The 15,125-nt window shown below is 39.4% G+C and overlaps 1 protein-coding gene across 3 annotated transcripts in view; it reads right to left on the bottom strand.

The window, feature by feature from the left end:
- LOC311298326 (uncharacterized protein) overlaps positions 1–15,125 on the bottom strand; it is a 33,803-nt gene that overhangs the window by 6,096 nt on the left and 12,582 nt on the right. Inside the window, exons 1-2 of one of the 3 annotated variants that reach the window (XM_084421142.1) lie at positions 9,003–9,136; positions 8,244–8,374 (exon numbers count right to left, since the gene is read on the bottom strand). In XM_084421142.1, the coding sequence (XP_084277268.1) occupies positions 8,244–8,328 (85 nt within the window). In that variant the 5' untranslated portion in view covers positions 8,329–8,374; positions 9,003–9,136. Of the gene's footprint in view, positions 1–8,243; positions 8,375–9,002; positions 9,137–15,125 lie in introns of those variants that run through there. The other 2 variants (XM_084421141.1, XM_084421143.1) reach the window with 2 other exon arrangements.

The raw sequence follows: 15,125 nt of genomic DNA, 5'->3' as shown, positions 1-15,125 counted from the left end.
AAAGTTTGAAGCGAAATTGACGCGCATCTGAGGCAAAATTCGCTTGTCTGTTTGCAAGATGCTGATGTTGATCGAGCATTCATCGAGAGAGTTACCGCATCGGAGCGAGGATCACCTTTCAGATAGTGTGTGTGTGTGTGTGTAAGATGTTTACACTTGCACTTTTCTTATATTTCAAGTTCAACACTCAAGTATTTGAAATTTTGGGAATGTAATAAATATTGACATGACAATCAATTTGAAACCCTTACAGTTGCATATTTGTTTTCAGAATGGGAGTTTTCCTGTTAACAGGATTTCCTGTTTTTCTGACTTCCTTTTCTGACCTTATACTTACCTCAAGTTGCCTTTTGGGATATACATGCATACAAACGTACATATCATACTTGCCTGTTGAGAGAAGTTTATTTCAGCATCATATAAAATAAACAATAATGATAATAATAATATTAAAGCAAACACAGCTCTGGTATCGGAATAGTATCGGTATCGGCCGATATCCAAGTTCAGGTATCGGGATCGGATCGGAAGTGAAAAATTGTGGATCGGTGCATCCCTAATGTCAATAGAAAAGGACGTGTCAATTTCCAACATTTACCCCAGTGGTTCTCAAAGTGTGGGGCACAGGGGGGCGTGGGAGATCAGCAAAAAAATATAAATATAGCGCTTTGCCTTATTTCCACTGATTCCTCATGTTTGCTAACTTTTTGCACATCGTTATTTATGTCTCTGTCATTTATGTCACTTGTTATTTATGTTTTAGGGTGTTTAATTGATGTCTGATGTTGCTGGGAGGATTCGCAGAATAAGAATTTCATTGTACTGTGTGACGACGGTTTAAAAGTTTGAAGTTGAAGTTAATAAAGCGACTTCAAATGGCAATTACACTGAATCGTTGTTCTTCAGACCTTTGACTTGTCACCGTTGGAACAAGCCTAACATAGAAGTTGCTCGCCATAGAAAAGCACCTCTTCAGCAGACCGAAACTCAAGCTGCTATCGTGAACGCGCAAGCAACTCGGATGCTTTGCGTGTTCCGGTGAGAAGACGAACAAGAAGCTGAGCTTGTGACTTGAGTCGCTGTCAAAAGCAGTTGGCGGTTTTATATATTGTTCATCCAAAGCAACACTGACATATTTAAATGTTTTTGTTTATTTAAATTAAAAGTTTAGTTCTGTATTATTCTCTCTTACATGTATGAAATAATGACATTACAAAGTCAGAACACCCACCACACACCAGCTTATTGGTGGAGAGGAGACAGTGATGAAGCCAATCAGTATATAGGGATGATTAGGAGGCCATGATGGATAAAGGACAATGGGCAAATTTGTGCAGGATGCCAGGGTTAAACCCCTACTCTTTTTCCGAAGGACATCCTGGGATTTGAAATGACCACAGAGAGTCAGGACCTCGGTTTAACGTCTCATCCAAGGACGGTGCTCTTTGACAGTATAGTGTCCCCATCACTATACTGGGAAGTTAGGACCCACACAGACCACAGAGTGGGCCTACGGTGAGCGTAACCTGAGATGTTCCCTTTCAAAAGGGAACTCACACTGCGTCAATGACGCTGTGGAGAACGATATACCAACCCACCATGCTGACAGGAGTGCCTACCAATTATGGCTGAGACATAAACGTCAGAAATGGCAGTTTAACTGAAATGCCAAAAGACTCCCCCTTCGGGTCATCTACAGGGCATCCTGGAGAGTAGAACTCAGCATAGCGCTTTTTAAACCCTTGCAAATGAGGGGAGTAACTCTACTCAATCCTGGATCTACGCAGTATTTTAAAGCATTGTGGAGGCTAGCCACTCTAAAAAGGGGACCCTGATAAGGGGAGTGCCTCCAGCTCTAGGGCTGATCTAACAGTGAGAGTGCATTGACCTTCCGACCATTTTTAGGGAGCTACGTATTCATACAGAGCGAACCTCAGGTAGTGTCTGGAACACTATGCTAAACCTGATATATATGACCAGGCTCTGGGCTAGAATCAGGGATAATGATGCAACGAGATAATTAATGTTAAACATTCAACTCGTTGGGGAGCCGCCTTCAAGGAGGCCAGTGAAGGCCTGACTACTTGAAAGCAATCCGTGTTGGCAAAGCTAGCCTCAGATGTTCTTAGGTGCTCTCACAGACATTTTTGTGGCCCTGGTTAAACTTAGTTTATCGCCAACAGGCACTGTACTCAGCAGAAGTGCTATTGACCCTTTAAATAAGGGGAATACAATTTTATGCTACCAGACAATCGAGGAGGCCTACTGAAGGCCTACAGCTTCGACTGTCAACAGTGTCAACACGGGCAGTGATTAGGCTCTAAGGGAGTATACTCAAACCGAGTACTTGATGTGTCTCTACCTGAACCGCAGAAAATGTTTCTGAATTTTCAATGCATTTTTGTTTACATTATTTAGGCATTATTTTATTTCTTAGTAGAGAAATAAAATAATGCCTAAATAATGCAAACAAATAATTGGACCACACTTATAAATGATAAAAATGCATTTGTCATGGATAAATAAAATGGAATAGCCTCCGCGCGGACAATAATGAAATAATTTTAATTAAATCATATTGTTTGGGAAAATAATACAAGAAAAAAGTGTTAATTATTATTAATAATGCATCAATCTTTTTTGTTTTTGAAAAAGAAACATAAAATTAGTAGTACTGTTTCAAATAACATAATTCTTGTTTGAGTTGCGCTGAAGCTGAATGTACACCAGGAAACTGAAGCGCTTTATTAACAGGTTAATAAACTGAGGTTTATTTGCAGCTGTATCATACAAATAAATAGTTAAAAAATCATACATTGTGATTTCTGGATTTTTTTTTTTTTAGATTATGTCTCTCACAGTGGACATGCACCTACGATGACAATTTCAGACCCCTCCATGATTTCTAAGTCGGAGAACTTGCAAAATAGCAGGGTGTTCAAATACTTATTTTCCTCAATGTATGTATAAGCCCACGCTGGCTCTGTATCGAATGCGCGCACGCACTGTCATCATGTAATGCACTTGTTGATCTTGGATTGTTTAAAAACAAATAGCGGAACGCAAAAATCCCAAACTGGCATTTCCTGGAAGAGGATCCGGCTCAAATTAATCACCGGAATCGAGAAAGTCAAAAGCTGGGTTGAGCATGTGGGTAATTTCTTAGGGGTTCATTTTCATACAAGTGAAACTGCACTGTAAAAAATTGCTGTAAATTTACAGCAGAAAATGATGGCACTGAACGTTTTCTAAAATTAGTTTCTTACCGTACGCATGTGCTTGCGTGTTTGCAGGTGGTTGCATATTTGTGTTCTTTCATTGTGCAAAAGTTACCCTTATATAGAGGGAAATGTGAAATAAGTGCGTTCGTTGGATTATTTTATTAAGTAACTTTAGGTTTTTGAATTTGCCGCCTTTTGGCAGTATGTTTTTTTTTACTGAGATGGATTCAAAAGACAACAACTACATCAGGAAGTGGCTGGGCTTACCCTGGAGCCTCTCCAGCGTTGGCCTGTTTGGGAGGAATGCACTTCAACTGCCACTGAGATCAATCCTGTTGGGCTACAGACAGGAGAAGGCATGGCTTGTTCTAGAGCTGAGGGACTCATCGGACCCATTTGTGCAGAACACCAAAGCTCCAGTCCGAACAGGTCGCAAGTGGAGGGCAGATCTAGCAGTCGACCAGGCTATCAGCAGACTGAAACACCAAGAGATTGTTGGCAGAACACATTCAGGGAGAACTGGCCTGGGGTGGGGGACTGCTCCGAAGATGTGGTCCAAAGCCACAAGGAAGGAGAGGAAAGAGCTAGTGAGCTGTGGTCAGGACAGAGGAGGAGACTTATCAGATCAAAGCCCTTAGCCAATGCCAGCAAGAACACTGGACAACCTGGGAAGGAGTAATAAGCAGGACTGTAGATTGGGCCGACATGTGGAAGATCCCCCAAGCCAGGGCTGAGTTTCCTCATAAGGTCCACCTACGACACCCTCTCAAGCCAAAAAAGCACTGACCCAGGGTGGGTACAGGAGGCGCCATGATCAAGTCCTGCGGAAGCTGGTGGAGATCCTGGAGGTACTGGTGGAGGTACTGATCCTGGTGGAGATCCTGGAGGAATCATTACCCTGGTAATTCCAGGGCGGAATTAGCCAGGGAGCGCCTACCACTGACATCAAGGCGACCGATTCACTTTGTCAGAGAGGGAGGAGGGGCCTCTAACATCACGCAGCCACAGAGATCAGCCCTGGCAGGCAGTTGTGAGTGGAACCTGAGAGTGGACCTTGATCGGCAGCTCAGGTTTCTAACAGAGATCACCACAACCAACCTTCGACCGGACATTATTCTCTGGTCTCCCACAGCCCGGGCAGTAATTTTGGCAGAGCTCACTGTCCCGTGGGAGGGAGGAATGGAGGCAGCCTTTGAGAGGAAAAAAGACCGGTACCTCAACCTCACAGCCGAATGCAGAGAGGCTGGGTGGTCAGCTGTCAGCTACCCGGTGGAGGTCGGCTGTAGGGGGTTCGTGGGAGCATCCACCCAGTGCTTCCTGAAGAGCATGGGAGTCACCGGTCCCAAACTCAGAAAGGCTTTGATAGACCTGGCCGAGGAGGCTGAGCAGGGAAGCTTTTGGCTTTGGTTAAGAAGGAAGGACCAGGTGTGGGGAAAGCAAGGGTCCTAGGGTCAGCTGCAGGGGGAGGCAGGGAAATGTCCCTGCCGTTGCTCCACCACGAGATGTTCAGGGATTAATGGAGCGAAACATAAATGAAGGGTGGCTCCCGGCTGATGACCCTGCAGCTACCCGCAATGGCACCGTCAGAGGTGCGGCAAGCAGAAATGCTCAGCAGGCAGTCACTTGCGCCTTGTGCTACCACCTACAACATTTTTTTTCCAACAAAATGCATCAACTAAATTATTGTCCATACTTCAAGCCCTTGAAATCTTTTTATTGAATTTGTCATGTATACATTTATTGTTGTACTTTCAGCATATTTTGAAGCTAATGAGAAATATAATTAAATTATTTTGATCTCTTCACTACTTTTTACTACTTTTTCTCTATGCTGTGATATTTTATATCCTTTCAGAAACAGAGATGTCTTCCCTTGCATCCCACTCAGAGACTTCCAGGCCAAGCCTGACCTCTACACAAATGCCCAGCATTTCCAAAATATGGGCTGAAACTTTTCAAGTCCCTTGGGACAACATGCCTCCTGAGATCTGTACAACAATCTCTACAGGAAAAAGACCTAAACCTGCAGAAAGGCGCCACATGGTTAGAGTTCTGGTTGACGAGATGAGCAAGTTTAAACTTTGCCCAAAGTTGTCTTATATCTGTCAAAAGATTTTAAGGGAGTACCCTAACACTTTTGGAGACAAATTTCCAAATGGCTCGTTAATAGGAGGGGGATATACATCACTTCTAATCCAAGTGAAGACACGAGTTGAAAAATGTAACCGTGAGAGCAGCTTTGTCTGTCATAGATCAAGGCCAAACTCTGGATGCAAAAGAAGACCAACGGACACCTATGGCTGTGTGAGATTTGAACCGACAATCGAGTCTAAACGTCAACGACTACAGGACATTTACTGCCATGAGGGAACTGGCGGTGTAGAGAGAGCAGAAATAAAAACTCTTATGAAGACTACATTCTGTCTTTTGCGTCAGCAATTAAATTCCATACCAGCACCTTCAGTTGAAGACATTAGGAGGCAGTGGCCATACCTCTTCCACCAGAAGTCTATCAGTGCCCACTTCAAGTTGCTCACTGACATTGATGTTCTGAATGCTTTCGAGATGTCCATGAAAGAATGTGGAAAGGCTATCATTGAGTACTTCAAGAACAAATCAAAGATTGAAAAGTTGAAGGATGTCCTGTCCCAGCCTGAAAACACAGAGATGGCACACCTGCATATCAAGCTTCTAATGTCCCATTTTCAGGAACATGAAGATGGACTGGTGTTGCATGCAGATGTGAGTTTTTAAGTTTTATTTTATAAGTGATATTATGTATTCTGACTTGTGTATTGTGTGTCCTCTACAGGTTGCTGCATCTGCAGCTGATGTTGAGAAGAAACTTAATCTACCTGCAAGTCTTCGTCTCATTTTGCTGGGTTAGTGTCTTATTAGGATGTTAGGAAGAAACATTGACAAATGAAAAAAAAAAAAAATGAAGAAAAAAAAGCCCATTTTTGTTTCAAAAGTTCACCCAAAAATGAAAATTCTGTCATCATTTACTCACCCTCATGTTGTTCCAAAGTGCTGAATGCTCCACAGCTGTTATATTTTTTTCTTACTATGGAATTCAATGGTGACCCACAACTTTTGGGTTACAAACACTCTTCCAAATATATTCCTTTGTCTTCAGCAGTAAATTATGACAGAATTAAATTTTTGGGTGAACTATCCCTTACAATAAAGTCTTCTCACAAGGCAAATCTTGAAAATAGTTGTGCCAATGTTTTGGTTATTGTTATATTTTTGGATTATTTTATTTTATGTTTTGCTGTTTTTGTTTTAGGTACAGCAGAGCAGACACATGCTGTACGATGGATGTTAAGCCTAGAGGGCCATGTTATTTGTGAGTGTATCCAGTTATCATTTTTGACAGCACTTGCAACACTGTTTGCTGTGTACTACATCTTCAACCTGCAGTATCAAGAAGCGGCTTGCTGCACATTGGAGTTTCTGGAGGTGTGACACTTTAATTTTCCTTTCCTTTTTTTTTTACCTTTCAGAATCATCTTTAAAAGAATTTTGACTCATGATTCTTGCATACTATGGTAATTTGTTATATAACTGTCTTTAGACGCTACGCTGGAATAAACCCAGAAAGAGGCTCAAAGACCTGCAGAGGCAAGGTGGTCTCCAAGAAGACGGGCAAGGTGATGAATACAAAGTCTGCAACAGTTAATTCAAAGGTTGCCTCTCTACTGAAAAATCTTGCCGATATCGAATGGGATTTCATCTAGGTAAGTTAATTTGCACTTATACACCTATTTATTTTCCTGCTTCCCGTTAAAGTTATTATACCACCTTTTTCGTAGAACATGTAAAGAATTAACAATACGCTACTAAAAGCTTATGTCATTTTAATTTCAGATGAGCTTTACAATGTATTACTAAGGTGGGTGTGTGTCTTTCCAAACCCGTAAGACTTGTTCATCTTCAGAACTCAAATGTGCATTCTTAAGTTTACCTTTGTTAAAATAGGTTTTAGAAAGAACAATACCCAGAGTTATGCGCAGTAAAGCCCTTTTTTGTGACAGGCATCATTGTATCATGCTGCTGGTAATAAAAAAGCCTGCCATCTCTTTTTTAAGATCAAAATGTCTCCCCATTTACTCTCTCCTTAAAGTTAATCTAAATTCTTCATAATTCTTCCTTTTTTTAATGAAACTGCAGGATTACGGTACAAAGCTGGAAGCCCTGCTGCCAGTATTTTACATTTAAATTACAGAAATGTTGTAATTTAGATTACGGTAATGAATATGTATGGTACACAGCTGGAAACCATGCTGCCAGTATTTTACCGTTAATTTACAGGTAATTTTTTTACAGTGTGCCTAAAGAATGAGAAGAAAAAAAATGTAGAAACATTTGGATTGTGGGCTTGTTGTAATTTGCTAACTGCAACGATCTCATGTCAAATGAAACGACTGACTTGTTTAGGACTTAAAATAATATGGATGTCAATAAATCAAAATAATAATTGTAACTACTCATGATTTGGAATTATAGGCTAAATCTGTTTTCACCAACAATATTGTAATAAGGGCCACCTTTCATAAAATGTTAACATTATCATTATATTACTGTTTTTGGTTTCAATCTTTGGTTTAGTGAAAGGTACTTGATGGGGCTGTGGTGATAGTTAAAGGGATACTTCATCCAAAATTAATGTTCTCTCATCATTTACTCACTTATACCATCCCAGATGTATATGATTTTATTTCTTCGGAATAACACATATTTATAATCCATATAAATAATCTATCTAGTCCATATAATGCAAGAGTACAGGTCCTCTAAAGTTCATGCGGAAACACTTTATTTCCATTTGTCTGGTCATGTGATCTCAACAAACATGTCTGTCCACATGAGAAGATCTGCTCCATGTCAAATAAAACTGCTTTAATTAGGACACTCGTATATGAGTGTCCTAATTAAAGCGGTTTTATTTGACATACTGTATGACATTCTTCTATCAATCATTTCTGTAGATCATTTTAATAAGGATCAAATGAAACTAACCTGTTTGTTCCTCAGTATCTTCATGTTTCACGCTGAACACTTCTTCAATCTTTATGTCTTCACTCTCCTGTTTAATAAACGCCATCTTTATAATAGTGTCGTGGATCTCAGATGTTTCTCCAGGAGTTTTCCTGTGTGTTTGAACAATTTATCATGTTTAAGATGAGAATAATTAACAGAAAGAAAAATAAATCCACAGTAAATCTCTGAGTGCGTCTCAATCAGCTCTAGTTCAGTAGTTCAGCGCACTGGTGAGGGAGTCAGTCAGAGTGAGAGTAAATGGACTTAAATAAACTGACTAGACAAAAATCACTCAAAACAAGCAATATAATATAATAAAATAACAAATTATACAGACACTTCATATAATGTTTTGTAGATTTAATAGATTAAATTGTCATAAAAACATTTGCGATTTGTTCATTAAAGTTGTCATTATTTATCATAATATTTGTGTTTTCGTTGTATTTTTACACTGTTTTGAGCGGCAGGATTCGTCAGCGCGCGGTGATTCAAGCGCTTTGAATCAGTGAGTCATTTGGCAAAGCATTAGATTCAATTGACTCCATTTCTCCATCACCACTTTCCAAAACCCGAATTCGTGTTTACGATAAACTGATACACGATATAGTGCGCGAAATGAGACTGAACTTTTCTGTTACTCACATGTGAATATGCTTTACTCACACAAAAAAAAAACGTAATATTGTTACATTAAGCATATTACAAAGATATGTTCAATAATACATGGTCACATACCTCTTATAAAAACTATCAAATCGACGTGTATCGATTTAAACTCTTTAAATGCGTAAAACCACAAACCTTTCTTCAGTCTAATCATAACAGTTGCAGGAGCACGGCGCAGCTTTATGATGTCATATCGTCAGACCAAAATAAAAGTCCTGTTCAATCTGCTATCCAATATCCAGAGTATAGACATATATATATAATAGATGTCATGGGAATTCATGGCAATACATTGTCCAATTATATGATGAAAAAGATTGAGAATTACTTTGTTAAAAAGACTGAATTAGTTATTAAAACACAATTCATATGTGTCAGCATTGAAATGCATATATCTTTCACAAGAATCAGTAGAAGATAAAAAAAAAAAAAAAAAAAAAGTGTTAATGTTAATGCTAAAAGGGTATTGACAAAAAAAAAAAAATATTCTGCATGTCACCTGGTCGTGGTGGTTCCGTGTTTTTGTCTTTTCTGACATTATTATAGATAACATTATTATCTTTTTCTGTGACAGATGTCCGTCCTGTTAAGCATTTACAATGATTTCATAAAGTCAGCAATAAATAAAGTGTCAATGAAAATGTATGGAAGTGTCCATACTATGAAAAAAAAAAGATTTTCTTTAAAGGGATAGTTCACCCAAAAATTAAAAAATTCTGTCATCATTTACTCACCCTCAAGTTGTTCCAAACCTGTATGAGTTTCTTTGTTCTGCTGAACACAGAGGAAGATATTTGGAAGAATGTTTGTAATCAACAGATCTCAGTCCCCATTGACTTCCATAGTAGGAAAAAAATATACTATGGTAGTCAATGGGGACCGAGATCTGTTTGGTTACAAACATTCTTCCAAATATCTTCCTTTGTGTTCAGCAGAACAAAGAAACTCATACAGGTTTGGAACAACTTGAGGGTGAGTAAACAATGATAGAATTTTCATTTTTGGGTGAACTATCCCTTTAAAGCTACACTGTGTAATTTTTTAAGGTGATTTTTAGCAAAAAAACACTGTTCTTTCTAAATTATGTGCTCATTCATGTGTAATTACTTCCACTAACTAATCAAGTATTCTCGTAAGCATAGAATCTGCCATTTAGAATACATATGAGCGAGTTGCTCGAATAGCGGCAGCCATGTTGCGCCTCCATCTTGAAAATACATTAGCCAAAGAGGAACATACCTGGAAATTCAAGCTTCGCCTTTCACGATTTTACACTCAGTGGCCAATGACGAATGCGAGGGGGAGATAACTCGCGACTGCTGGCAGATTTGAAAGCCTGTTGAAGATGGAGAATCAGGCATATTCTCGAGGACAAGTAACAGAGTCATCAAGGAAGCGAAAGAGATAATTAAAAAGACATCGCGACAGGCAAATCAACAAGACCAAAGTAAATATTGGAGTGACTTTTCCAAGATGGAAAGAGCTCATGAGGAACAAGGATTTTAAAAGGGACGCCGAAGTTGCCTGCTTTCTTCTCGACAGGTAATTCTGTCTATTTGTGTCTAATAGTCTAATAGTCTAAATAGGCTATTCAGCCTATTTGTGTAAATTCGAAGTTTTATAGTTGCTTGGCCAACTATAGCATGGTTGTGCATAACGCTAGAACGACGTCTAGGATACTTTTCCTCGCGTCAATGATGAAAAAGGATTGTTTAATTTAGAACATAATTTAAGCGTCAAAAATATGTGCGCTGTTCAGTTACACAGTTAAACTTATTCAACCTAATGCTGTTAAATTAAATATGCGAAGCGAAACAAACGTTTTTCTTAAAAATCCACAACACACACAACAAATTGTTTGTTTGTTCAATTAATCTTCAATTATCTTGTATACTGTATATTTTACATACAGTGCCTGTGAGCAGAAGGTTTTTGTATTTAAACTATGCAGCGTATTGACATGGCGTCCATTAAAAATAAACCAGGCACCTATTCTTTAGCGAAGCAGTGCGGAGAGCCACTTCTGGGACGCTTCTGAAATGTGCCGCATCACGGCTGGTATAAACACAAGCCTTGACTAGAATGCCCACAATCAGCTCCGGTGGCCGTGTTGGAGCCGTAATGCGTTGCAGACGTGTGCAGTGTAAATAAGGTGTAAGATGTGCAGAACTACATCTGCCCTCACGGCCAGAGCGTATGCCGTGAATGGTCAAGCTGGATCCGCCCTTCATACTATGGCAGTCCTTCAAGTCTACCAGGCCAAGATCCCACACCATGGATTAAACTGGTCCTGACCCGGTGTCCTTCAACGAGTTGTGCAGCATGACCAACCTGATGTCTATGACCCAAGTCTATGACCCAAGTGATTGGTCGTGCCATGACCAGATTGGTGGTCCTCGAGTATGGAAACTTCCTTAACTTAAAAAAGATGTCACCAGATGAGCCCCAACAGTGGCCATATTCTAGTCCAGATTGAAGACATTACCAATTCATTCTCTCACTAAAAATGAAGCAAAGAATGCAGTGTAATGTTCTTATTCCATTCAGTTTTTGTAATTTTATGTATAATCATTCAGTAACATTGTGCCATTTCACAGCAAGACAGCATTCCAATAATACGGGGAAGGTTTCTTTGCGTATTACTTGACTTTCCTTTTTGCAACACAACAAGATTAAATACAATATATTTTCTCACATGTATTGACTCATTATTTCATCTGACTCCATAAATGAAAAAGATTTTAATGATGTCTGTGCATCATTAAACGTGAACGAATATTTGATTATTCTTTTAAACACTGATTATATTTCACCCGCTTAGATCAGGAAACTATATCGCTCTGAGGTACCTTTTTCTCGCAAGGCCTCAGGGCACAATTTCGCAAGTCCCAGTCATCAAAACAGAGGTAATTGGCTAAATATCTGGGATTTGCTGTATTCACACGTACACAATCAAAGATACTTAAATAGCCCCCTTGAATGCCTCCTCAGGAACTCAATTCAATCGTTTTACTTTAGTAGAGGTCTTGACCACCATTAAAAGACGTTAGTCGATCAACTTTACTTTTCCTAAAATGGCTTTGGCTTGGCCAAGCTCGTGGCATTCCACGTACACTTATCTAAAGTAACATTAAATTAGAACAGAGGTAATTAGACGCACCCAAATCTAGGTTGATCAAACAGCATTGCTGATTCTAGATGGAAAATAACTCGTCTCATCCTTCCAAGCACACTTGAATTTGATACCAGATATTAGTCGTCACTAATCTCTGACGCAAACTTGTGGAAATATACGAATCTGATAATCTACTTGGGAAAACAATCTCAGAGTCAGTCAGAATAAAATCAAACGTTTACAATTTATTGAACCAAGTAATGAAGCAATAATTTAAAATCCAATTCATAAGAATAAAATCATCAATTAAGCATATCATAACAGCAATTCAGAAATAGAGGAATTTGTAGAAATTATTACCTAGCAACAAAAATTACACACAGCGGTCGTGTGGGAAGTCAACCTACAGACTCCACAAACTTTTCTGCTCCTTTTCCTTATAAACCCAGATAATTCAATATTCTTACCAAATAGTGGCGTCTGTCATTATAATAAGATTTTGGTTCCCTATTGAGGGGTTCACAACTGTGAGATCAGAATTTGTACTTGAATGGGTTCTTGTTTTACGTAGTCTAAATGGAGGATCTAGGGGAGGGAACACCTTTTAGGGACACATCACTTTTCTCATATCTTTTCATTATGGTTGGGAGAATGAGACCATGTTACCAGGCGCACTGAGACACTTTAAATGATATCAAACATGCATAGTTACTTCTTGTACATACTTAACATTGCATAGGGTTTCAGTGTATTTCAGGTGAGGAGGAGTGTAAAACTCTGTCCACAATGAGAGCAATTTTAAGGCTTTTCTCCAGTGTGAATTCTCATGTGGGCTTTAAGATTTTTTTTTTGAGTAAAAATCTTTCCACATGGTTGACAAGTGAAACGGCTGTCTCCAGTGTGAATTCTGATGTGGACGTTAAGGTTTTGTTTTTGATTGAAACTCTTTCCACACTGTTGGCATGTGAAAGGCTTCTCTCCAGTGTGAATTCTCATGTGGGACTTAAGGGTATGTTTATGTGCAAAACTCTGTCCACAATGAGAGCAATTATGAGGCTTTTCTCCAGTGTGAATTCTCATGTGGGCTTTACGGTTTTGTCTTTGAGTGAAACTCTTTCCACACTGTTGACAGGTGAAAGGACTCTCTCCAGTGTGAATTCTCATGTGGACATTAAGGTTTCGTTTTTGAGTGAAACTCTTCCCACAATGTTGGCAGATGAAGTGGCTGTCTCCAGTGTGAATTCTGATGTGGACTTTAAGATTTTGTTTTTGAGTGAAACTCTTTCCACACTGTTGGCAGGCAAAACGTCTCTCTCCAGTGTGAATTCTCATGTGGACTTTAAGGCTTTGTATTTGAGTGAAACTCTTTTCACACTGTTGGCAGGTGAAAGGCTTCTCTCCAGTGTGAACCATCATGTGGGATTTAAGGTTTCGTTTTTGACTGAAACCTTTTCCACATTGACGGCAAGTGAAATAACTGTTAGGTTTGGTCTTCTGAGTCTTTTCCATCTTTGTTGATTTCTCTTCAGTCTTGAAATCATAATGTTCATCTTCCATATTATTCAATTCTTGACTCTCCTCTTTCAGTGGCATCAGGTCTAAAGCAAAAAAAAGACAAATACAAGTTAACACCAGTTTAATGGCAACACACAGCTGACAACCTCACAGCTTAACTAACTGATGACTAACTGGGAAAGTGTCTGTATGCGTTTACGATAATTCACAAACATTGTGGCAGCAAACTCTCCCGGATGGGTGAAATAGGACTCAGTAGCCTGATTTGCGCATACACTGCAGCTGGTGGTTAATGACAGTTTTAATGTGTTTGTTCATCGTGTTATCATTACAGCTGGGCGGCTTGTCAGGCACTTCAACCACAGCACCCCTACATGGCAAGGCACTGGAGGCAAAACAAGAACAAATTAAATTTCCGAAACTCTGAAGTTTTGCACAAAACATTCAATTGTGCAAAACAAGATGAAACTCAGCATGTGAGGTGTTTGGGAGACTTCTTGTTCTGTCTGACCGAATGGTAACAAAGCTGCAAGAAGCCAGGGTCCGTTCTACGTACGACGTACAAAGAACGGACCCCAGAACCCTCAAGATCCGAGATGAATACTGGCAGAAAATGGCAGAGATTGCGCCAGTGTTGGAAACCTTAAAATGTGCAACCACCATCATGTCAATACAAAAGGACGTGCCAATTTCCAACATTTAGCCCATCACATTTAACCTCCTAAACATATACCTGATCAGAGCAGAGGATGACAGCCAAAGAGTTTCTTTCACAAAAGGAGAAAATAAATCGCAGCAAAATCAATACTTATAGAAATAAGTGCTACTGTGGAAATATCCTGTGGAAATGGATCCTACCGTAGGAGATGAGACAGCGGTGTCCGCTGCCAAAACTGGAGTCGGACAACACAGCTATGGCAATGCCATGATAAGCTAGAAGCAGAGGTGGACACCTATATAAGAGACAATACATGCTCTTAGGATACTAAAGCCTTGTTTATACTTTTGCCTGGCTCCGCAGCGCGAGTCTCCCCAAACGGACGAGGCGTTTATACTCGACGCGCTCGCTGTTGTACTATTCTGTGAAACAACAGGGGGCGACTCAAGTAAATGTCCTCTTAACCATCAGGAATGAGCGGTGAGAAGAAGAAAGCTATACACACGTGACAATGTTTTTTTAGTACACCACCACCAATACCACACTACAAAAAGAATCGCGTAAAACCCAGTAAACCCTGAGATTATTACTCATGACATTAAAACAAAATACAGGTGCTGGTCATATAATTAGAATTAATTATATTAAATTAAAACGTTAAAAAAGTGAAACTTGTATATTATATAGACTCATTACATGCAAAGTGAGATATCTCAAGCCTTTATTTGTTATAATTTTGATGATTATGGCTTACAGCTTGTGAAAACCACAAAATCAAAATCTCAGAAAATTAGAATATTACATGAAATCAGTCAACAGTAATTGCGATATTTTTTGCCCTGTTGTGATGTACACTATTGCCAAAAGTTTTGGGACGTATGGCTTTACATGTACATGAACTTTA

The sequence above is a fragment of the Rutilus rutilus genome (genome assembly GCF_951802725.1).
Source record: "Rutilus rutilus genome assembly, chromosome: 10".
Taxonomy (NCBI): domain Eukaryota; kingdom Metazoa; phylum Chordata; class Actinopteri; order Cypriniformes; family Leuciscidae; genus Rutilus; species Rutilus rutilus.
This window is presented reverse-complemented; position numbering and strand designations above follow the sequence as displayed.